General features: G+C 40.4%; 3 protein-coding genes across 20 annotated transcripts in view; 2 read left to right on the forward strand and 1 right to left on the reverse strand.

Annotated features, from left to right (window-relative positions):
• The first annotated feature begins 57 nt into the window (after positions 1-57).
• Positions 58-7,238, forward strand: LOC137125983 (long-chain fatty acid transport protein 2-like). 2 transcript variants are annotated; one of them, XM_067502310.1, is made up of 10 exons: positions 58-680; positions 2,003-2,212; positions 2,304-2,459; positions 2,549-2,673; positions 2,775-2,969; positions 3,056-3,143; positions 3,237-3,435; positions 3,510-3,607; positions 6,335-6,465; positions 6,582-7,238. In XM_067502310.1, exons 1-10 carry the CDS (start codon positions 221-223, stop codon positions 6,756-6,758), a joined length of 1,839 nt encoding a protein of 612 aa, XP_067358411.1. In that variant the 5' UTR covers positions 58-220; the 3' UTR covers positions 6,759-7,238. The 2 variants fall into 2 exon arrangements, with proteins under 2 accessions (XP_067358411.1, XP_067358410.1); XM_067502309.1 differs by having other exon boundaries at positions 62-680; positions 3,053-3,143.
• Positions 7,239-8,827: 1,589 nt separating this feature from the next.
• Positions 8,828-15,210, forward strand: LOC137125163 (long-chain fatty acid transport protein 2-like). Its single transcript, XM_067500201.1, has 10 exons — positions 8,828-9,464; positions 10,723-10,932; positions 11,266-11,424; positions 11,538-11,662; positions 11,741-11,935; positions 12,474-12,564; positions 12,710-12,908; positions 13,362-13,459; positions 13,591-13,721; positions 14,784-15,210. The coding sequence occupies exons 1-10, from the start codon at positions 8,843-8,845 to the stop codon at positions 14,958-14,960; spliced, it is 2,007 nt and encodes a 668-aa protein (XP_067356302.1). The 5' UTR covers positions 8,828-8,842; the 3' UTR covers positions 14,961-15,210.
• A 922-nt stretch (positions 15,211-16,132) lies between these two features.
• The window catches only part of tjp1b (tight junction protein 1b), a 55,479-nt gene continuing 49,799 nt past the window's right edge, over positions 16,133-21,812 (reverse strand). For 11 of the 17 annotated variants that reach the window (XM_067500183.1, XM_067500189.1, XM_067500182.1 and 8 more), the window contains 6 exons: positions 21,392-21,607; positions 21,159-21,295; positions 20,307-20,778; positions 19,922-20,139; positions 19,518-19,661; positions 16,133-17,890 (listed from right to left, as the gene is read on the reverse strand). In XM_067500183.1, the coding sequence (XP_067356284.1) occupies positions 17,796-17,890; positions 19,518-19,661; positions 19,922-20,139; positions 20,307-20,778; positions 21,159-21,295; positions 21,392-21,607 (1,282 nt within the window). In that variant the 3' untranslated portion in view covers positions 16,133-17,795. Of the gene's footprint in view, positions 17,891-18,042; positions 18,158-19,517; positions 19,662-19,921; positions 20,140-20,306; positions 20,779-21,158; positions 21,296-21,391; positions 21,608-21,812 lie in introns of all 17 variants that reach the window. The other 6 variants (XM_067500190.1, XM_067500184.1, XM_067500200.1 and 3 more) reach the window with 4 other exon arrangements.

A 21,812-nucleotide genomic window follows, 5' to 3' on the forward strand; every position in this document is an offset into this window, starting at 1 on the left:
AAACAACGAGGATCATTTGATCTTAAATGAAGCAGCTCAGATCATGTACAGATCTGGAATGGATTTTATAAAATTCCAAGGAAGCCATGGTTCATTCATTCTGTCAGTTTTCTGTGCTCCTCCTACTCACTGTTTTACTGCCTTGTTTTCTCTTCAGGAATATAAAACTTTAACTTGACTGATTTTCACACACAGGTTACCTGCGTTTTTCCACAGAAACATGCTCGCCTGGTTGCTGCTTCCAGCTGTGATCCCTCTTGCCCTTTTCTTCTTCTTCCCTTACCTTATTCAGGATGTCCATTACGTTCTCGCCAAACTAAAGCTGACACGCCGTCTAATAAAATACAAGCAGAATAATTACACAATCCTGGACAGGTTTTTAGACGTGGTGAAGACGCAGCCAAACAAGCCTTTCGTTTATTTCAACGATGAAACGTTCACCTACAAGGACGCCGACGAACTGAGCAACAAAGCTGCACGAGTGTTTCTGCAGAATAAGGTCGTGACAGAAGGCGACACTGTGGCGCTGTTTGACAGGAACGAGCCGATGTTCCTGTGGCTGTGGCTCGGTCTGGTGAAGATCGGATGTTCCGTATCTTTTCTCAACTACAACATCAGGTCCAAGTCTCTGTTACACTGCTTAAACTGCAGCGGAGCCAAAACTCTTGTTGCAGGTGCAGGTAGGAGTTGTATTAATGTTAATAAAGTATATTCTTTCCGTTGGTAGAAGAAGGCTGTGAATTAATACTACAACACTAAAGTCTGAAAGTACTCACTGCATATAATCAGTTGTGGATGAAGTACTCAAAAGCTGTACTTAAGTGAAGGTACAAATACACACACAAAAAAAATGACCCTGGTAAAAGTATAAGTACCCACCGACACTGTTGCCTAAATAAAAGCAAGTATATCATTTATATTTTAATTAACTTATTGAATGTACTCGACTGTTTTTGTCTTTTTTTTTCTCCCTGTCCCTTTGTGGACCAGTGTTGGTTTTTTTTTTTTTTTTGGTGGGGGCGCTAACCAATTAATGTTAACAGACATAAACGATGGGTTGAAGCTGTTTCAGCTACGATCTGATGCTCAGTTCTTCTAAATTACTCGTAACATCGCATAGTGACTGTAACAATAACAGCATTGCCATCTCAGGAATAAAACACTGATACAACCAATGACGAAATGGCAAAAGAGGTGGAATGAGCTCAGGATGTATTCAACAAAGAGCCACCGAAATCCCTTAACAAGTACAAAATATCAGAGTAAGTGCATGTGACAAAATGGTTAATTATTAAACGTGTAAGGCGACTTTGATTAGAACTCTAAAGGAGTAAAAAGTGTAGATATTTGCTCTTAGATGTATTGGAGTAAAAGTCAAAGTAGCCAAAATTAAATCTACTTAAGTAAAGTACAGAGAGGTGAAAAATGTACTTGATTACAGTAACGCTTGTACTTCGTTACTTTCCCTCACTGCACATAGTCAGTGGTGATGTGTAAAAGTGTATTTCTCAGGATCAGAATAAGTGTTCTGAATATCTTGGTAACCCATTCTATTCCATTTTAACCAGATATGGAATTGAATCACTGCACATGGTTTTAGCAAGGGGGACCGTTCTGGACCAGAGGTTAACAAAACAGAGTTAGAAACAGACGAATACACGGGTTTGTATACACGCAGTGCGACCGCTCTGATTTAACTTCCAATTTATAATCCAATTGTTGCTAATACTTCTATGCCTCATCTGGAGCAGCAGGAGAGGAGAGAGTCGGCAAGAGAAAGTGCTGAGGAGAGATGTGGCAGCCACTTCAGTGTTTGCACCTGTGTGCTACTGTATCTCTAAAAGTTTAGGTTAAAACTGTCAGAAAGGTAAAAGACCTATAACGTGTTTATTATTGAGAACATCATACTGGAGTGAGTTTTATTAAGAGGTGGTTCTAATGTTTCGTCTATCTAATATTAGATCTTCCTGCGGGAAAAAATGCTCTTTGTGCTTTCTTATAGAGTTACAGGCTGCTGTGGAGGAGGTTCTGCCCAATTTGTTGGAGCAGCAGGTCACAGTTTTTATCTTGGCTGACAGTTGCAAAACTGCAGGTATGGAGACCTTCAAGGACAAAATGAGCCGGACCTCCTCTGAGCCGTTGCCGAAGAATTTGAGGTCCCATTTAACCTTGCAGACTCCAGCAGCCTACATATACACATCAGGAACAACAGGTGGGCTACTTCTGGTGTTAATGTTCAGGGTTCAACAGTGAAAGAAACCGTACAGCTACAGTTCATCCATCCTCTGATGTCTCTTTGCCAGGCCTCCCTAAAGCAGTGGTGATAAGCCATTCTAGATTGTGGGCCATGGCTTGGCTTCAGTGTCAGGCAGGGGTGAACTCCAAAGATGTGATTTATGTCAGCCTCCCTCTCTATCACAGTGTTGGCTTCCTTGGATTCGCCGGAGCCATTGACATGGGTACCTCACTCTATTGCCGATTCAGCAATTAACAGTCAAATTAATTTCAACAAATGTTTGTTTATCTGACATCGTGTTGCTTTGCATAGGTACCACATTTGCTTTGAGGAGTAAATTTTCGGCATCTCAGTTCTGGGACGACTGCAGGAGATATAACATCACTGTCATACTGTACATAGGTGAAATTATGCGTTATCTCTGCAGTACACCAAAGGTATGTACTGTATGTTACTACAGTAACAATAACGGTAATGCACTGTCACATCTTAGGTTACCAAAAAAAACCAAAAACTCCCAACTGTTCCTCCATTACAGAAAATCAACGATAAAAGCCACAAAGTGAGACTTGCAATAGGCAACGGGATCAGAGCAGATGTCTGGAGAGACTTTATTATCAGGTTTGGAAATGTTCATATCAGAGAGTTTTATGGGGCAACAGATGGGAATTTTAGTCTGATAAACTACAGCAACAAGGTTGGAGCTGTTGGACGAGAGAACTTCCTTAACAAGGTAAAGTCTTCTCTCTCTCATTCCACATTTTGCAGTAAAAGCTGTAACTCATTAAGCTAAGCAATGTCTGACCTTTTCTGCAGAAGCTTTTTCCTTACGCTTTGATCAAGTATGACATAGACAAAGGGGGGCCTATAAGGGATTCATCTGGTTTGTGCATAGAAGCTGCCAAAGGTGTGTGAGTCGGTAACTCTTATACACACGCCGGTGCCAGGTTGAGCAGGGGATCACATTACATTTAATAATGACTTCTTCTTTGTTACTCAGGTGAACCTGGACTGCTGGTTACCGAAATAACCCTAAGAACTCCATTCCCTGGTTATTTGGGAGACCTGCAGCAGACAGAGAAGAAGATGCTGCATAATGTCTTCAAGAAAGGAGACCTGTATGTCAACACTGGTGACCAGTTGCGCGTTGATATCGATAATTTTGTCTACTTTCAGGATCGAGTTGGAGACACGTTCAGGTGAGTTCAAGATTTGAAGTGCACACAGCCTTCAAACGTATTATATGTATAATCCACATGTAATATCGTCACAGATGGAAAGGAGAAAACGTGGCAACCACTGAGGTGACTGACGTCATCTCGCTGGCTGACTGCATTAAAGAAGCCAATGTGTATGGAGTTAAAGTGCCAGGTAGTCTTCTCTGTGTATCTTGTCTTTGGTCTTTTGCAACCTGTTCATCTAAAATTGATTTTAATATTGTTTATTCATTAAAATGTCTGGAAAATAATGAAAAATGGCACTGGAACACATTGCAGTTTTCTTTCATCCATCCATTATCTGTACCAGCTTATCCTGGTCAGGGTTCCAGGCGGGGATAGAGCCTGTACCAGCTTTCATTGGGTGGGAGTTGTCTATGTCAGGGTACACGGTGGACAGGTCACCAGTCTGTCTCAGGGTCACCACAGAAAGACATTCACAGACAGACAACTGTTGTGTGCCGATTTCATCCTTAAACAACACCTCTTTCATTTTTTTAAAGCCTTATGGCTCTAAATTTGTCTTAAAGGTTGATCAAGACCTAATTTGAAGGTACAAACCAGTCTGGCCTGGTTGTTAATCGTGGTTATCAAGGACCCCTGCTATCCTTGTTTTTCAACTAACCCTGCACTACCTGCTGCTGATTACCTGGGTCATGGTGTGTTCAGTCAATCAGAAGCTAGAAGATAACTGTTTACACTTCACCCTCATCTGAGGTGGTATGTCCCAGCTTACCTTTAACTGAGCACATGTGATCTAGCCAATAAGCAACTGGTGTCACACATTGGATAAAAAGCAGCGCAGGGGTCCTTGAGGACCAAGATTTAATACCCTTCTTATAAACTAGGGTGTTGCTGCAGGTATCGTATGTTGCACATCAAAGGGCATCACAGGCCATAAAGATTATATAGATACATTTATCATTAACTGAACAAACTATATGCCAGCGCTGCCATTCAAGATCTTAGGGACTAATCTTTGCGAACTATGTCTCTCAGAACTGGGACACAGCTTATGTAAAGCTACAGTTAGAAAAAAAGGACAGACAGTGGGCAAAGTACAACACAGCTTGGTAACAAAACACACCTGATGTAGAGAAACGTAAATTGCACCATGTTACAACATATACATTACGAGTGAATCACAGCAACAGCAAACGCTAAACTGCATTTGGACTGACAAAACAATCAGTGAGGCGTGACCTCCAGCTTCCACCAGATTAACTTCTGCCTGGCAGAAGGCAGATTGAGAAACGAATGATCAAAATCTGTGGAATGGAGGCAGAGGTGTCCACACCGTTGAAACATCAGGGTGTTTGACTGGTCAAATGTCACATGAGAAGTCCACCCCCACCTTTACAACACTCAAACTAGAGGGGATGGACAAGTTTTATAACTTTAAAAACAAAATTCTTACAACTGCTTCTGTCACTTGACATTCATTTATGTTAAGTGACAGAAGCAGCTGTAAGGATTTTTTGCGAAGCTGCAAACCTTTGACTCCTTCAAAATTAATTTTAATCCCTATTTCTCACCCGCCTCTATGACGACATACTCTGGGTGTTCAGAGAACACATTGACATAGTTTGCTTCATGTGTACATTTAAATCTTTTCATTACAATAATACATCAATTCAAATTTGATCTCAGTATATTAGCAACTGACAAATGTTTGAAATGAAATGACAAAACAAATAATTTTCCCTGATAAACACCACTTTTATGATTTTCGACACTGGGATACAGAAGTAAAAAGCTATTGTTATATTCAAACTACACAATTACTTAAGTCACCACCACAAAATTTCTCATTTGTAATTGCCTGTATACACAGCACTGAACTTCCTCGTTCCACCACCGTCTCCTTGTCCACTTTCCTCTTTCCTGATGACACACCTGTAGTGTCGTGGTCCAGCCATAGAAGTACCTCCTGAAAACCCAGAGCCTGTCTCATCTCCTCCTTGAAAACAACATTTTTCATTTTTTTCAACTTTCACCACTTCATCCTCTGCTCTGCCTTAGTCCTCTTCATCTTCCTCACCACCAGAGTCATTTTACACACCACCATCCTGTGTTGTCTGGCTACACCCTCCCCTGGCAATACTTCTGTCACCTCTGGGGAAGCTCTGCATCACTTCATCTAACTCACTACAGCATTTCTCCTTCTCTTCTAACTCACATCCTACCTGTCTGGCATAACCACTAAAAACATTGAACATCACGCCTTCAATTTCCAGCTTTAGACTCATCACCCTGTCTCTTTTCACCTCTAGAACATTCCTCACAAACTCCTCTTTCAGGATAACTCCTACTCCATTTCTCTTCTTATCTCACCCATGGTAGAACAACTTGAACCCTCTAAGCTTCTAGCCAGGAAGCTTAGGAGCCAGGTGGAAAGGTAGCAAAACTTTTGGTCTAGGAACACGCCTCCTCCTCTCCTACTTCTACCAACAGTAGTCCAATTTCCACCAGCACCCTACAGGTCAACAGTACGAGAGTTGATGTAACAAATAAATCCTATGCAAAAAATAATAAGCGCAGCAATGTTTAAAATGTTGGTGTATGCTCTACTCATTAACTTACTCATTAACTCCCTGATCAGATCTAATAGCTTAAACCTATAAGCACAATCATGACAAGCACATCTAGACCAACAGCTTTGTTGACATAATCTCAGGAAAGCTAACGGCTTCAGGCCAAGGTTGACATTTACCATCTTGTCGGCTGTCAGCCATATTTGTGCCTATAGCCAGGTCCTTTGCAATTTATGGGCAATAATGTCAACAACTTTGGTCATTTTTAATTGTTTGCTTCATTATTGTAAAATCATCAATTGTTTACTTCGGTGAACGCGTGTCTTCATTCAGTTGTTTTTCTCCAGGTCAGGAGGGCAGAGTGGGGATGGCTGCAGTTGTTTTAAGAGATGGACAGATGTTTGATTCTGTTGAAGTTTTTAAACATGTTGAAAACTTCCTGCCGGTCTATGCACGGCCACGATTTTTAAGGATTCAGGTATGTTCAGTACAGTCATCTTATACTTTCACCCGAGATTTTAAAAATTTCAGCATTTGTGTTAGGGGCATAATTTTATCTGCCGCTTATAGTTAATTGTATTCTGATTTTTACAGAGTTCCTTAGATATAACCGGCACATTCAAGCACTTGAAGGTAAAGCTGATGGAAGAGGGCTTCAACCCAAATCAAATCCCCGACCCACTCTACTTTCTGAGTGAAAAAGAAAAGAATTATGTACCACTTACACTGGAAATATTCAATTCACTCATAACGGGAAAAATCACAATCTGAAATGAAAACCTCACTGATGTTCAGTGGATGTGATCCGTCTCGATCTCTCTCTTCTAGCAGTAATTTTTAAATCATGTACATGAACATGTTTGATCTAAGTGCTGTAATCACTTCATCTACAGAAGAAAACTGACTGTGTGATTTACAGAGTATTTTTTTGCAGCTGAAAAGCATTGCTGCCATCTAGCTTTCAGTCCCTGCAGCTTATATTAATAAAGGCTACATGTTGGGGCCCTGCCACGGTTGGCTTGCTGAGATAAAACACAGACGTACTAAACTGTACTTTTTCCTAAAATGCTGCATTTATGACGACACCTGCTGCATGAAGCACAGAGCACAGATCAATAAGAGGAGGTTTACCTGGGTTAAGAAGCCTTTCAGATACTGTATCTTCTCTAATTTCTCTGATATTAATATAATTTTGCTTTGCTTACATAAATTGTTTACTTGAATAAATCAGTTTTGCTTTTTAAATTAAAACCATATGTGTGTTCTGTCCCTTATTTTTCTGGTCCAGTTCTTGGCACAATATGTAAGTTATTAATTCAAAGTTCCAGAAGGTTTGACAGTTCATAATTCAGTTCAAACATGGGCTGAACTGGTCGGTTTCTCTGTGGAAATCCGCCAAGTTTGCTTTGAGGGTGACATAACAAATAACAGCATGTATGAAAATCAAGCACTCGTTCTTTGGCCAATTCACAGCATTAAAAACAATCATGTTCAGCTTTGTCCTGTCTGCAGGATTATCAGTTATTCTCTCCACAGGAGTCACCTGTAGTGGCTCCTGTTAAGCCTTTTTTAATCATTAGGTACCACATTGCCAGGTTTAGGAGTATTTCTGCTGCACACTCACTTCTAACTAATGGAGCAGTTTTTTTTTACCGCATGCGTAAACTGCTTGTAAATGTGTAAGTCTCTTTAGATAAAATAAAACATTAAATTTGGCTTAGCTGTGACCAGGGGCGGTTCTAGAAATGTATTAAAAGTGATGCCAAATTTGGATACACCCTTAAAGGGTGGCACATTTACAAAATGTAGACTTAAACCAACACTATTTTAATATGATAGAACCATATAATAGTTTTCAGCCATTGTAAGGGTTTAGGATTAGAAATATCATTGTTTTTATATTGTCTGACTACACTACAGTCCTAAACAAAGCTCACTTTGATTTGATTGGGTCGCCAAAAAACAAATGGCACCCCTACATTTGGTCAGTTATCCTTGTGCTGGACTTTCAGCATTCATTTGTTAGCACCAGACTTGTAAGTCTGGCCCCACATCTGGCTGTGACAATCTGTACACGTACTTAAAAACCTAAAAACCTAATCGGACATTTTCTCAATATTCTGATATTTTCTACAACTGACATTTAAGGGGAAACATTCATTAACAAAATGTGCTCCACACACTGCAAAAAAAAAAAAAAAAACATTTGAAAATTGAGAACAGTACATCAACTTTTTCACTTCACACTGAATATCTTTGAATATTTTTCATTTTGGAGCGTAAACAAACGTGTTTCTTCTGGCCTTATGCCATGTAAGTAGGAAACCATGAGGTTACTCTTTAAGCTGGTGCACGTTCATTTGTGTGAGCTCATATTACATTAGACTATCGCCTCTTAGTAAGACACAAAGGAGTTGCTGGAGTTGTTAGATTAATAATCTAACAGTTGTTAGATTATTAATCTAATTATTAATCTAAAAACTGTTAGATTAATAATCTAAATGCATAAATTAATGAGATACAGTATCTTAACATTAATGAGATTCTGTGTCTCCATGGAGCAACATGCGTATTGTGTTTTTCTCTCCATCCAGCTGCAGACATATACAGTTCAGTTGCAGCTGTAGACGCCCACCACTTACTCAGATTTCCAATTAATAAAGAGGTTTCCATTTGCACTGTAATGTTTTAAATGTGCATCCTTGAAGCCCACTATTCAAAAAACTAGCAGGGAATTCCCAAACTGCAGTAAAGTGTCATAACCGTGGGGGAATACTATGGAGAGAAACGAGCGTAAACAACAGTTCGCGCTGGATGTGGAAACACCAGATTTGGCAGCTAGAAAACTTTCGGGAATGAAGGAGGGGTCAGGGGGGCAGAGCTCAGCCCCGCCCCCCGAAGCCTGCCTGAACTTTGTCACAAATATCCCGGAGCTGCACTGCTTCCTCCCTCCCTGCCTCATATCTGACAGATGTTTGCAGCGTAGTGCGCTCTGCAAAATGTACATCTGGTTCACTCTGGTAGCGGGTCTGGCTGTTCTGGCCTTCTCAGTCATAAAGACACGGTTCCCTTACTTTAGCGAGGACTGCGCGTACATGCTCAGGAGCCTTAGGTTTGGCATCAGGCTCGTCAAATACAAAAAGACCAAACCGTTTTACAGCATCGTGGACTGCTTCTTGGATGCGGTGAAGAGGTTTCCCTCTAAGGTCTTCGTGCACTTTGAGGGTCGTGACTATTCGTACGGCGAAGTGGACAAACAGAGCAATAAAGTGGCCAGAGCCTTGCAGACTGACGCCCGGCTGAAGGAGGGGGACGCGGTCGCCCTGTTTCTGGCCAACGAGCCCAGTTTCGTGTGGATTTGGCTCGGACTGGCCAAATTGGGCTGCGCCGCTGCTCTGCTCAACTTTAACATCAGATCAAAATCTCTGCTGCACTGCTTCTCCTGCTGTGGGGCCAAAGTGATCATCGTGTCTCCAGGTAATTAACATGACACAACACGGTAATAACGAGTGTGTGTGTCTGTGTGTGTGTTGGGGGTGGGGGGGTGTCTGAGTGCTTCTGGTTTGTTCTCTCAGTTTGTTCCTCACACAGTGCAAAGGTCCAAGTCTTGTCATGAGTGTTTCCTTTGTGTGGTAAAAGTACATTTTGTTTAAACGGAGGACAGGGTCTAAAAGCAGCTCCTTTACAAAGAAGCTCATTTCCACTTTATGCTGTTTTGCACAACAGATGCTTTGATGAAAAACATAATAAAGCTATAGGCTAATAATGTATTGTGACACTTGCAGTTTAAATATAAAACTTTTGATAGTCCAGCAGCATGATGCCCTGCTGTCAGGGTTGGGGTGACCTGTTGACCCCTGATGTACCTGGAGACCTCAAAGTGCCCACCAGGTACAGGGGTATTTTGTCTTTAGCCCCAGAAACCACTTTGTAACATTTAGTGTGTGGTTTGTTTTTTAATTTTTACATTTTCTTTTAGATGAATGCAGCACATTAAAGCTGTGTAAACTGAACTAATAAAAGATTTAAGACTGAATTTTCATCCAGGCATAAAATTAGATAAAAATGCTCTACCCGTCCTAAGAAACAAATTAGTTTATATTCTCTTCCGAGGTGCATATGACCATAGCAATCACTAAAATTATTTATCTCTGCTTTGTTCTACTCTGACTGAGTCTCTCTGTCAGTGATTCATTTTTTTACTACACGTAAGCCGTATGGACAAAATGGATAACAGAGCAAATATACATGCTATATACATATTCTTTGCACTGATTGAAATAATTCTCTTGTGTTTTAGGAAATCAGCATTTCAAGTTAAATGTGTAACAGCTCAGGTCCTGAGACTCAGTTCCAACTTGTTTCACATAAGTGCAACTATCATATTTGTTTATATGTTTTTTGTTGACTCTGTTCAGTTTATTTTATTTCAGCAGTATTTCAACAGTTAACACAAGAAGGTTCCAGAAATGATACGTTTTCTCAGTGATACATGAGTCATTATACATCAGTATCAGAAAACTGCAACGAAAGCTTTAGTCACATTGTGTCTCACATGGTTTCAGCCAGTGTGTTCAGTGTGTTCTCTTCATTATGGTGCTGAGAAATGCATACGTTCAAGAAAATCTGCCTGCGCCATGTGTTCCTATCCCACTGGGTGTGAGGTAACAGTCCCTCATGCACAGCATTGCGTAACAGGTTTGCTGTATAGAGCAGTGTCCTTCTGTGTTTGCAGAGCTGCAGGAAGCAGTGGAGGAGGTTTTACCGTCACTGAGAGAGCAGGGGATCACTGTGTACCTCCTGTCAGACAACTGTGGCGTCCAGGGCATCAACAGTTTGTCTGACAAGATCTCCCACGCCTCAGATCAGCCGCTGTCCCGGGACCTCAGGGCCAACGTTCACATCAGGAGCACCGCTCTGTACATCTACACATCGGGCACAACAGGTACAACAGGAAACTCCTCTCAAACAGCCACACGGACTCAGTAAAATCCACACTAATACCGGTGCTGGATTTGTGATTGTCATTTTGATTTTGTTTGCTTTGAAATTGGTTGGCATATCTGAACATATTTGGTGGCAATGGAAACTCACAGTGTTGGTGTTTATGCTGTGCAATAGTGAAATGTGTGGGGATTTGTTGACTAGATTCCTTTTGTTTAACATGTTTACTGTGACAGCACTGGGAGATAATGAAAAAACAATTGATGCTCTGATTAGTGCAGTTGGAACAACAGTTGTATTTACCAACCTGAGAGCATTTCTTTTCTTTTGGAAGGGTTGCCCAAAGCAGCTTTTATTACCCATGAGAAGATGTGGGCCGCCTCCTTCATCCAGGGGGTATGTGGAGTCACAGCAGAGGACATCATGTATATAAACCTGCCTTTGTATCACAGCGCAGGCTTCCTCATCGGGATGACTGGAGCCATTGAGAGGGGTAAATCTTCTTAATCCGCACAAGTATAAAAACCAAAGCATTTGAAGAGCTGGTTTTGGCACTTGAGGCGTTTGAAGTATGATGAGTGTTGTGTGATGTGATGTTAACTACAGGTATAACCATTATTCTGAAGAGAAAGTTCTCTGCCTCTCAGTTTTGGGACGACTGCAGGAAGCACAATGTGACAGTGATGCAGTACATTGGCGAAACAATGCGCTACCTCTGCAACATGCCCAAGGTAAAATGACAGCAGAGCAGCTGTTGTAATGAATAGAACACCTCCGATTCTACTCACAGCTGTTCTCACCTTGTGCAGAAAGACAACGAGAAGAACCACAAAGTCAGGATCGCCATCGGCAACGGAGTCCGGACAGACGTTTGGACCGAGTTTCTGAACCGCTTCGGTGACATTAAAGTTAGAGAGTTGTATGCGGCCACGGAAGGAAACATCGGCTTCATAAACTACACGTCCAAGATTGGTGCAGTGGGCCGAGTCAATTTTGTTCACAAGGTTGGTAGAAGAACACGTCCAGTGTTGTTTGACACAGGAGCGATGAACCTCATCCCATCCATCTGTCAGTCCATCAGTTTGATCCGTACTGACCTAAAACAAATGACTGGGGGTAAAACTAGTAGTAATTTTAAGTTACATGTCTTGATAACTTTTAGAAATCTTGCTATAAAATTTGTTTCAGATATTCAGCTATTCAGATCAATTTATTTCACTTGTGGGGCGGAGTTTGTGTGGAACAGTAACATGCAGCCCTCATGGAACAGGACAAGTCCATTTGCTAAGAAATGCCCTGATGAGGAATTTGCTGCAACATTATTGTATCATTGTAACATTAGTGATCCTCAGACTCTTGTACAGTGCCATAATTTACAAATACACACATACATGCTGAACATCGCATGCTACTGCAGTATCACCATGTAACATCAGCCTGACATACATGTAGCTTCTGCAGTGCTGTAGGCTCTTTAGTGTTTTTTAAGACAGTTAACACATTTAACTGATCTTTTCCTTTTTTTTTTTTTAATTCTTCCAGTTTTTCTTCCCCTACACATTGATCAAGTTTGACATTGAAAAGGAAGAACCTGTAAGAAACTCTGAGGGTCTGTGCATCCAGGCAGCCAGAGGTGAGTCAGCATCACATGATGTAACACCTGTTTTTTTATTCTCTTTTAATTTTCCTGAGCCATTTTCTAACCACAAATTCTTAACATTAATTACACTTTGCATTGTTAAATGGTAAATTGTTCACTATTTGTTTTTTTTACTCAGGTGAGACAGGACTTCTGGTGGGAAAGATAACCCGCAGAACTCCATTTGTTGGGTATGCTGGTAACCAGCTACAGACTGAGAAGAAGAGGCTTCGTGACGTAATGAAAAAGGGGGACCTCTACTTCAACACCGGCGATTTGCTTCGCTTTGACCACGAGAACTTTGTGTACTTTCAAGATCGAGTTGGTGACACTTTCAGGCAAGTCGTGGCCCAGTTTGTGTTGTCACACAACACATCTGTCACACAAACTTATTTTTTCATTTCCTGTAAGATGATGCTACTGATCCATTTTTTAATTGTAAATTTGTCCAAAACAGAAAAACCTGTGTGTAAAGGGACAGAGTTTGGAAAAGGCAGAGGAGGAATTTAACCTGTTGTGATGTACACGTTTTCTTTTTTCTGCTAAAGTGAAGAGATCTTAAGAGAAGAAATAGCGTTTAACATTTAGGTGGTTTATTGTGGACATTTGCATCAAATTTAAAGCAACACTAAATCTCATTATTATTTTGAAAGTGTAAAATATTTAGTATTACTGCAGGTGAAAAAGTCCAACTTTAAACACTAGGATATACTCACAGTTTCTCTCTACAAAACTGAGACATGAGGCAATACACAGGGGACGTGTGTATTTCAAAACTGTTTTTGTTACAGATGGAAAGGAGAGAACGTCGCCACATCAGAGGTTGCAGATATTCTCACAATGGCACGTTGGATCTTGGAGGCAAACGTATACGGTGTTAAAGTTGAAGGTAAAGAACTGACCTCATAAAGAGTCATTTGCTACACACATCTGACACGGTGGGAGAGGAAAATGAACGCAACTACTGAAAAGACTTTCTGTTAGTTACAAAATGTCCTATATCTGAATTACTGTGATAAGGTCACGAGGGGCGTATAGGCATGGCAGCCATCACTTTGAAAGAAGGACAAGAGTTTGACTGTGCCGACACCTACAAGCAGGTCGTTAACTACCTCCCATCGTACGCAAGACCCCGATTCATCAGGATACAGGTAAAAAAAATTAATTTCCTGTTCCCTTATGTCTTTTCTTATGCATGTGTGACTTTGTGGCACTTGCTGTGTTGCTGTGTTTAAAAGCATCAACATTTTGTCTTGACACAGCATGAAACCTCAGTTTGGCTCATTCACTATAACTCGGCAGCACCTGACTGTCAAACAAGTTTCGTTGAGTTGATCTGATCGATCACCCTGCACTTGCAACAATTAGTCTTTTAATGCCCCGAATGTTACTGTCTGAATGGCCTTTGTTGTTAACAATGGGAAAAATATAACAATGGGAATATTGTTACGCAGTGTGTGACAAACATTGAAACGTTTCATGTCACTGTCATGGAAGTCACGGGTCATTAAAAGTGGTTGTGCATCTTGTTTCTGATACAATAACGATAATACAATGTGGCTCAGTCGGTGGAGCGGTCGTCCACATATCACAGGGTCAAGGATTTGACTGTGTGTGTGTGTGTGTTAGATAAAGCATATCAACATTTACCATTTAAATGTATATAACTGAAGAAAGCCGCATACATTATTTGTACACTCACTGGCCACTTTATTAGGTACACCTGTACAATAAAATGCAGCTCTGCCATTAATTCTAATTTTACAATGTTATAATTTCTCAGTTTTTAAGTTGAAACTGACAGAAAGGTGATAATTCTACTCTCTGCTTGTTGTTGACGTCATAGTGAGTAGTGGAGTTTTATTGGGGTGTATTATAAGAAGTGGTCCTAAAGTTTTGGCCCCCTATTTAAAATGAATTAGGGGGCCGAAACCTTAGAACTATTTCTTCTTATAATGCTCAAATGTAAAATCTGTATTTCTCACTATGTGGGTCAATTTAATGGAAATTGTCATGGATCTGAGCCTGTGACACTACGCACGGAGTCAGCTGACAGCGAGTGACTGGATGTTTTAGATTAGTGATAAAGAAAAGTCTACTCAATAAAGTCAGTGTCTATGGGGAATCCAGAGTGGGTTTTTAAACCTTTTATTGGACTGAAAGGTTTTTTTCAGCTTCATTTGTTTCATGTGTTTTTTTTTTTTTTTGGAAAGCCCTGCCTGGAGATGACGGGGACATTCAAGTTGAAGAAGGTGAAGTTGGTAGAGGAGGGATTCAACCCAGCTCAAATCACAGATTCTCTATACTTCCTCCATTCTGAGAAAAAGACTTACGTTCCCCTGACTGAGGAGATCTACAGAGCGATCGGTTCTGGGGAAATCAAACTCTAACATAGGAACTTGCAGTTAGTCAGTATTAAATCAGAAGACCCATTTGTTTACATTGATTCAACAGCTCACTCATGGACCTTTAACTCAGCCAACTAATCTCAGGGACAGTTACATTATAACACACCATGACCGAAGAGACTTTTTTTATTATTAACACAACTATATTGTGCATCTCTATAGTTTTGTAAGTTCAGGCAAGTCTCAGTGTGCCAGTGTGTACTTTAACAATTAAACTTTGCTTGTCTTTTTCCCCTCCTGACTCCTTATTTACAACCAGGCTAATAGATCATTACCTAACATTAGTTCAGATGGTCATTTTGTTACACACTGCTGGTCTTTAGTTAAACGAAAATTTTTAACATGTACAGAAAGCGAGGAAATGCCTGAGTCTCTCCTAAAGCGCTCTGTGATACTCTGAGCTGCCATTGTTCTCTTGTACCCACGTTTATGGACAAAGCAATTTTCCGACTCCAGTGGGGTGACTGACCTACAAAACCTTTGACCTCCAATGATAGACTCAGACTTTGTCACAAGCTTAGTCTTAAGACAAAAAAAATGCTGAAACCATTAGGTTTCTAATAAAGGAAACTAAACATGTTGTTACCACGTGTGAGTGTCCTACCTATAGAAAAAGTCTTATCTTTCCTTTAGTTAAATGTTTGGGCTACATTCTGCAGACTCATGTATGTTCAGTTTGCTTTCTTCTTCATGTGCTGATAAAGTTTCTCTGTGCTCATGTGCACATACTTGTGCAAGCAGGATTTTACAACATCAGAGTTGGACTAAAGTGCACACACGATTTTGAAGTATTGCAGGAAAACTCATGTTTCAATTTACAAAAGTGAAATTTTGATGTGAAAACTAAATTCATAATTATTTTTTATTTGGAGGAATAAGGCATGTACATTAATGAATTTGTAAATTTCTTTGGGCGAACAAATTTCTCAGCTCAGTTAATGTTTTAAATGACAACTGCAGAATAATGTGATTACTAAGTTAACTCTGTGTGTGTTGGTAAACATCAAGCACGGCATACCGCCAGTACAATCGCCAACTTCTGAACCCACAAAGGAATCCTTTGAGTATTTTGGCAGAGGAACACTCTGGGTGTGTCTGTATGTAAAACATCTGGAAGTTTAGAACAACACAAAACACTTAAACCCAAAGAGCAGTTACTTTCAAATTGAATTTATTTATTAATACAGTGGTATACTTAGAAATGTCTTGCAAAAAAAAAGTTAAAAGGAAAAAAGAGAAAAAAAAAATCTAAATAAATAAAAATGTCTGCCACACAGGAAAATAAACTAGTGTTGAGTTGAAGCGGTGTTATATCCCAAAAAAACAAAACAAAAAAAGTACTGATGTGCCATAATAAATTGTCTATTAGTACAAAAATACATTTCAGGGCACACAATACAGCATCCAGTATCACAAATAAAGGAAGGGACCACTCTTCACAGCAGAGCCCCTCAAGTACATCTTTTAAAATCATTTAAACCAAGCACTTCTCTATTTTGTAAATAAGAATAAAAAGTTTTCTCACTGTTAAAAATGCCTTAAGTAGTGTGTTTGTGTATATGTTGGTAGAAAAGTCGGACTTATTACTGCTTCTGTCAGTTCCAAGGCTCAGGGGTATAACCAGAATACAAACATAACCAATGTAACTGCTTTCTCTTTTTAAACAAACATTTTCTCTTTTTATACAAAATAACAAAGATGTACAAAAGTTGATTTACAGAGAACCAAGGCCATATGCTAGCAATATGTACAGCCACAATTTAAACATCCTCTAGCTTTTTGTATTTCCTCAGACTTCATATGCATAGCAGTAAAAGAAAGCATACCTTTTCCTCAGCGTCAATTATTCTCGTGTGCTAAATCCAAGTTCACGGTTTATGAGAAAATGCAGAGACAACTTCTTTCGTAGTGTAGCTATAACTGAAGGACCGATGTTTGAAAGTTTCACTGAAAAGTTAATATGCAGATAAGGCATCACTGCTTGCAGTGTACGATGGGATTTTCATGTGTTTAACTTAGTAGTAGCAGGTTTCTGGACCTGAGTCATAGCACATGCATAGATCTCTAGACAGCAGGAGTTTGTAAAATCAAGTCAGTATATTTATCTACCGTAAAACATTGCTACAAAACATCAGTTTCAAACAGAAAGCCCCGTCACAAGAAATGGGCTCCTGACACTAATACCTAACCTTCATTCTTCGTATAGTTTTTAATCTTTATGATGCTTACGTTCTACTTCCTTCATGAATCAGGCTCAGCAAGTCCTCAGAGATCCTTCACGAGTGAAACGCATGACCACAGAACTCACAAACAAAAGTTTTGCATAACCAACTTTGTTCATGAGGGTTCTTTTCTTACAGTATGCAAAAATCCCATCGCAGTATTAAATGAGTTTCCAAAATTCACCTTTTTCCTTGCACTGCTCTGACCTTATATAAAATTAGCTAAAAATGTCAAAATGAGATTATTCAGTCTGTGGCACTGGTCATGCATTCCAACTTCAGTTCCTTTGTTTGAATAACTTTTTTTTAATCTTCATTTTTTGCAAGCCTTGAAAGCACCGAAACAAAATGAAAGTAAAGGACATGAGTACAGCCTCGGGATGCTGGACTCCCAACTCTCGTTGTGTGTAGATTTTTTTTTCCCCCTTCAGTTTTTTAAATTTATTTTTTTTCAAATTTTGCGCACAGTAAACAATATGAGAAATGTTCATCCTTCATTAAGCTTTGTGCATCCCGCCACTGTGGAGGGAGCACAGTAGGGGCAAGTGAAGACCCCCGCTTATCACATTCAATAACAGGCCAGCTGTTGCCCTCTTCAGAAGTGGTCTATGAGCACAGACACACAGTTTGCACCCACCAGGTAGTTTGGATCTCCAGGGAGAGATTTGTTCTGCCATGTTTTGGGGTCACCTGCAGGAAACAGAGTAATAATGACATCAGCTGCTGGAAAGCAACAGCAAGCTCAAAGCAAAACTGGGTTTTCCATCATAGCCAAGTAAGTCACAATAAGATCATGTATAAAAATGATTTAATTCATAAATTTATAAATTTCTTTTGCTCACTGTGGGTCGATGGGTCATTCATTAAATCAGAGTTACTTCATTTGTTAATTCAAGTGCCAGCAAATGAGAAGGAATGTCGTTTCAGAGAAAAGGCCATTTCGGCAGTTGATCAGCACTGAAAACAAAGCAGAGCCTGTTCTTGTAGAAAAGATGTTTTATCAGTCTGGTGATCAGATGTAAACAACTACATAGCTGAATCACTCAACAGTCTTTATGTCAAATTTACAAGCTTATGAGGCATATGAGGGTTTCATTGCTGCCATTTACTATAAAATCTGTCCAGGGAAAACGGGTGAACATTTGCCTTTTGGCCCTGGCAGATTTATATTTATGTCTATTAATGGGTGATGCCCCTGTCAAATAAAAAAAACAGAGGGGTGCATATGAGAATATATTTTCATGTTCTTACAAGGTAAAATGAAGTGAAAAATATGAGGCTCCAAAGGATCTCCACAAAATCTGAACAGATGTCAGTTAAGGCTCAAGATTTTTAAGCCGTACTGTGGGTAATGTAGGCCAAAACAAAAGTGCAATAAATAAATACGACAACATGCCTGGTTTGTTACAATGTTACAGGAATGTTACAGGAATCATCCCTTCACACATGAAAACACCCTGCTGCATTCATATCGAGTAAAAGTAATGGTAATAGTTGCAAATTATGGAAAATACACTACCATTTTCCTAGGAAACTGCATTCCAGCTCATTTAGTGGCATTTTAATTCATGTATGAAGTGACTGAGGCTTAACATTAAGTGATGATCCACTAAGAGTTAACTCATCATCTAAGCTCATAGCAGCCTGATCTTAAACAGAAATTTACAGTATGGTCCATGTTGCAGTAATTTAAGCAATAAATCATCGTACGGTACATACAGTAATGCACTAGTTAAGTGTTACTGTATTTAAACAGGTCTTGTACTTAAAGGTTACCTTAGTTATACAGTAGATGACAATAAATAGGAAATGCTCAAGATTTGTTTAGGAATCAATAAAGACAAAACTGAAATTACTGAAAATAATGCTCTTTTACTGGTCAAAACACTGGATTGTTTGCTCCTTAAAATGTAATATAATAAAAAAGATATTCAGCTTATCTTTTAGCTGTGGAACTGGAACCAGGGAATGTTTGACATTAAAGTAAAAGCAACTTTCAAATATTGATTGTTTATTAAAATGGATGTCAATTTTTTGTTATTTGACCGGAATCAAATAACTGTTAAACACTTTGAGCTCCACTGACACTGTAATGTGCTTTTTTAAAAACATAGCTATGAGTGAGACCCGTCTAAACTATCAGATAACATTAGGGCTAAAAATAAGTAAACTAAAACACCAAACAGTGCATGCATTATAAAGAAGTGAAGGGAAACGGAAAACAGAGGATATGATTTGAGAGGATTCACATACAGAGAAACTCTTTATCGTCAACACCAACCCACAGACCCAAAAGGACAGAGAGAGGACAGCGTACCCGACGAGGAGTCGGAGGATTTTAGAGCAAAAGACCAACCATCAGGAGTCATAGACGCACAGTGAGGTAAGCGCAGCTCCACCGGCTTCAGGAACTTGAGTCCATGGGGGCCACACATCACCAGCGGACTTAGCAGCGTTTCTCCTGCGTGGACACACGGCAAGATTTAAAGTTCACTAATTAAAAATGCGGGAATTAATCAGCACACAGGCTTAGCTACAGTATTAACCAGAAAGCTGCTGGGCGTTCATGGTAACTTAACAGACTGTAATCCTGTAAACATACTGTTTATATGAAATTAAATCCCTTATTTATTTCAGTTACTTTTTATCTCAAGTACATCTGCACTTTAAGTTTTCCATATGTAGGATATAAGACATTCTGTACAGAAGTGAGGTACTGACCTTTCTCCTTGTCCAGGGGGGGTAGGATGCTGTTGTCCCGGCACACCTTAAAGTAAATTTCCTGCTCCACGCTTTCGGGGATGGCACCGTGGGGAATGATGATGCTGACACCTGTCTCGATGGAGCTAAGGACCCCTCCGTTACAGTTAAAGATCCCCCGGGCAGTTGCTACCACTGTGTGCCCTTCATCCTCGTCATCATCCTCCAGTGCACTGGGGCTAAGGGATGGAGGCAAAGTAGTCAGTATCATCAGTCAACACAGTGTAGTCAGAGAATAATGTGCTGCAGAGGACAAAGGAGCAAACCCCCTGTGAACAAACAAGCTTCCGTCTGCCTTTGAGAAGCTCAGAACTTATTACTGCTGCTGGCTGTGTATGCCTCTTACCTTACAGGAATGGCCTTGGGGATGGCGTTAATGTTATTGTGCTGGTATTTGGGCCTGTTGTCCATAGTGCGTGTGAAGGTGTCCAGGCCGCTGTCATGATCCGGGGGCTGTGGTGAAAGCTGAGGTTTCCCGCTGCTGTTGCTCACCGTGGTGGACTTGCTGAGGAGATCTGTCTTCACCTGTGTGTCATTTGGCAGCAGGTTGTGGTTGAATTTGGGGCTCTCAAACTTGCGTTCAAAGGGCCTGGCTGAGCTGGTGTAAGGCTTGGGAACATAGCGGTTATAGCCAGTTGGAGCGGGAGCACCAAGTGTCTTTGGAGGTGCTGCATCAGTGCCGTTGACCGGCGATTTGTCAGGGAGGCCTCGTGGGGGCAGGTAGCCAACTGGTGCCGGTTCTTCTCTGCTAGTCTGTCTGAGAGCTGCCAGCTCGGGTTTAGGATTGGGTGAGCTCAGCGGTTCAGGTATGGAGATGGCTGGAAATACATCAAGGAGCCACTTAAATATAGTCTCTCTCTAACTACTATAGTACATCTTCATAATTTACAAGTTCAGATAATGGTTTTATTTTAGAGCCTAATAAAAACTGTAAGTTCAGACAATATTACATATTTGATGACATTTTGGAATCAGACTTGTCATGATGCATGAACTTAAGCTATTTAGATACCAATCAAGAGAATAAATGTGATTTTTTTTTTGGCACAACCAAAAGATTAACTGACTAATTGAAAATTTCAATCTAATTTACTGTTTACAGAACTACTTTGCCGCAGCCCACATTCCTACATCTCTGCATTGGCAATTTACACAGGATGAAGTTTGAGAGACAGGCAGGAAACTTTAGCAAGCTTACCATCACTGGGGCTGAGTTTGGGCAGCGTGCTAGGTGGGATAGCAGAGGCTGGGGGCCCATACTGAGAGGCGGGGCTGATTTGGGGCAGATGTTCATATCTTTTTTCCACTGGACTCACCTTTTCTGCAGACTCAACTCTGCAGTAGGAAGTCACAAACAATACAAAAAAGGTTTTATTACATAGTTCAGGAAGTTTTTCCATCTGCCAGCGCTGATGATGTATGATGTTGTACCTATTGTAGGGGTAGGACAGCTGAGATGGTTTGGGAAGATCATAGAAGCGGGTGATACCAGGATTGGGCTGGCCCATGGCTTTGCTGTCAAAACTACGGCGATCAAAGTAGGACAGCTGCTTCCTGTAGTACTCCTCGTCCTCGTCTGGGTCATAGTGGTTGGAACGAACCACATCATCCAGAGGTTTAGTGTGGGGCTTCTGTGGCTCAGGAGCCCTGCATTAAAATTCAAAAGAAACAAGTAAAACAGCTGCAGAGATTTAGAGAGAAAGCACAGACAGACATCTCATATGCTTGACTGTCTTTTCAGGTCTAAGTGTACTCATCTGAAATTATTAGATATGATTGAAAACTATTTGGCTACTTCGCCCAGCAGGGATGTTTCTAATGACCCAACTAACATGCAGAACAAGTAGGCTGG

The sequence above is a fragment of the Channa argus genome, chromosome 4, assembly GCF_033026475.1.
Source record: "Channa argus isolate prfri chromosome 4, Channa argus male v1.0, whole genome shotgun sequence".
NCBI classification, from domain to species: Eukaryota; Metazoa; Chordata; class Actinopteri; order Anabantiformes; family Channidae; genus Channa; species Channa argus.

Bases quoted from the DNA above. Each gene is read 5' to 3' on its own strand.
- LOC137125983 (XM_067502309.1), top strand. From the start codon at position 221: ATGCTCGCCTGGTTGCTGCTTCCAGCTGTGATCCCTCTTGCCCTTTTC. The intron at 3,436-3,509 runs GTGAGTTCAAGA...ATATCGTCACAG, and splicing joins CGAGTTGGAGACACGTTCAG to ATGGAAAGGAGAAAACGTGG. The intron at 3,608-6,334 runs GTAGTCTTCTCT...GTTTTTCTCCAG, and splicing joins GTATGGAGTTAAAGTGCCAG to GTCAGGAGGGCAGAGTGGGG.
- LOC137125163 (XM_067500201.1), top strand. From the start codon at position 8,843: ATGAAGGAGGGGTCAGGGGGGCAGAGCTCAGCCCCGCCCCCCGAAGCC. The intron at 11,663-11,740 runs GTAAAATGACAG...CACCTTGTGCAG, and splicing joins ACCTCTGCAACATGCCCAAG to AAAGACAACGAGAAGAACCA. The intron at 12,909-13,361 runs GCAAGTCGTGGC...TTTTTGTTACAG, and splicing joins CGAGTTGGTGACACTTTCAG to ATGGAAAGGAGAGAACGTCG.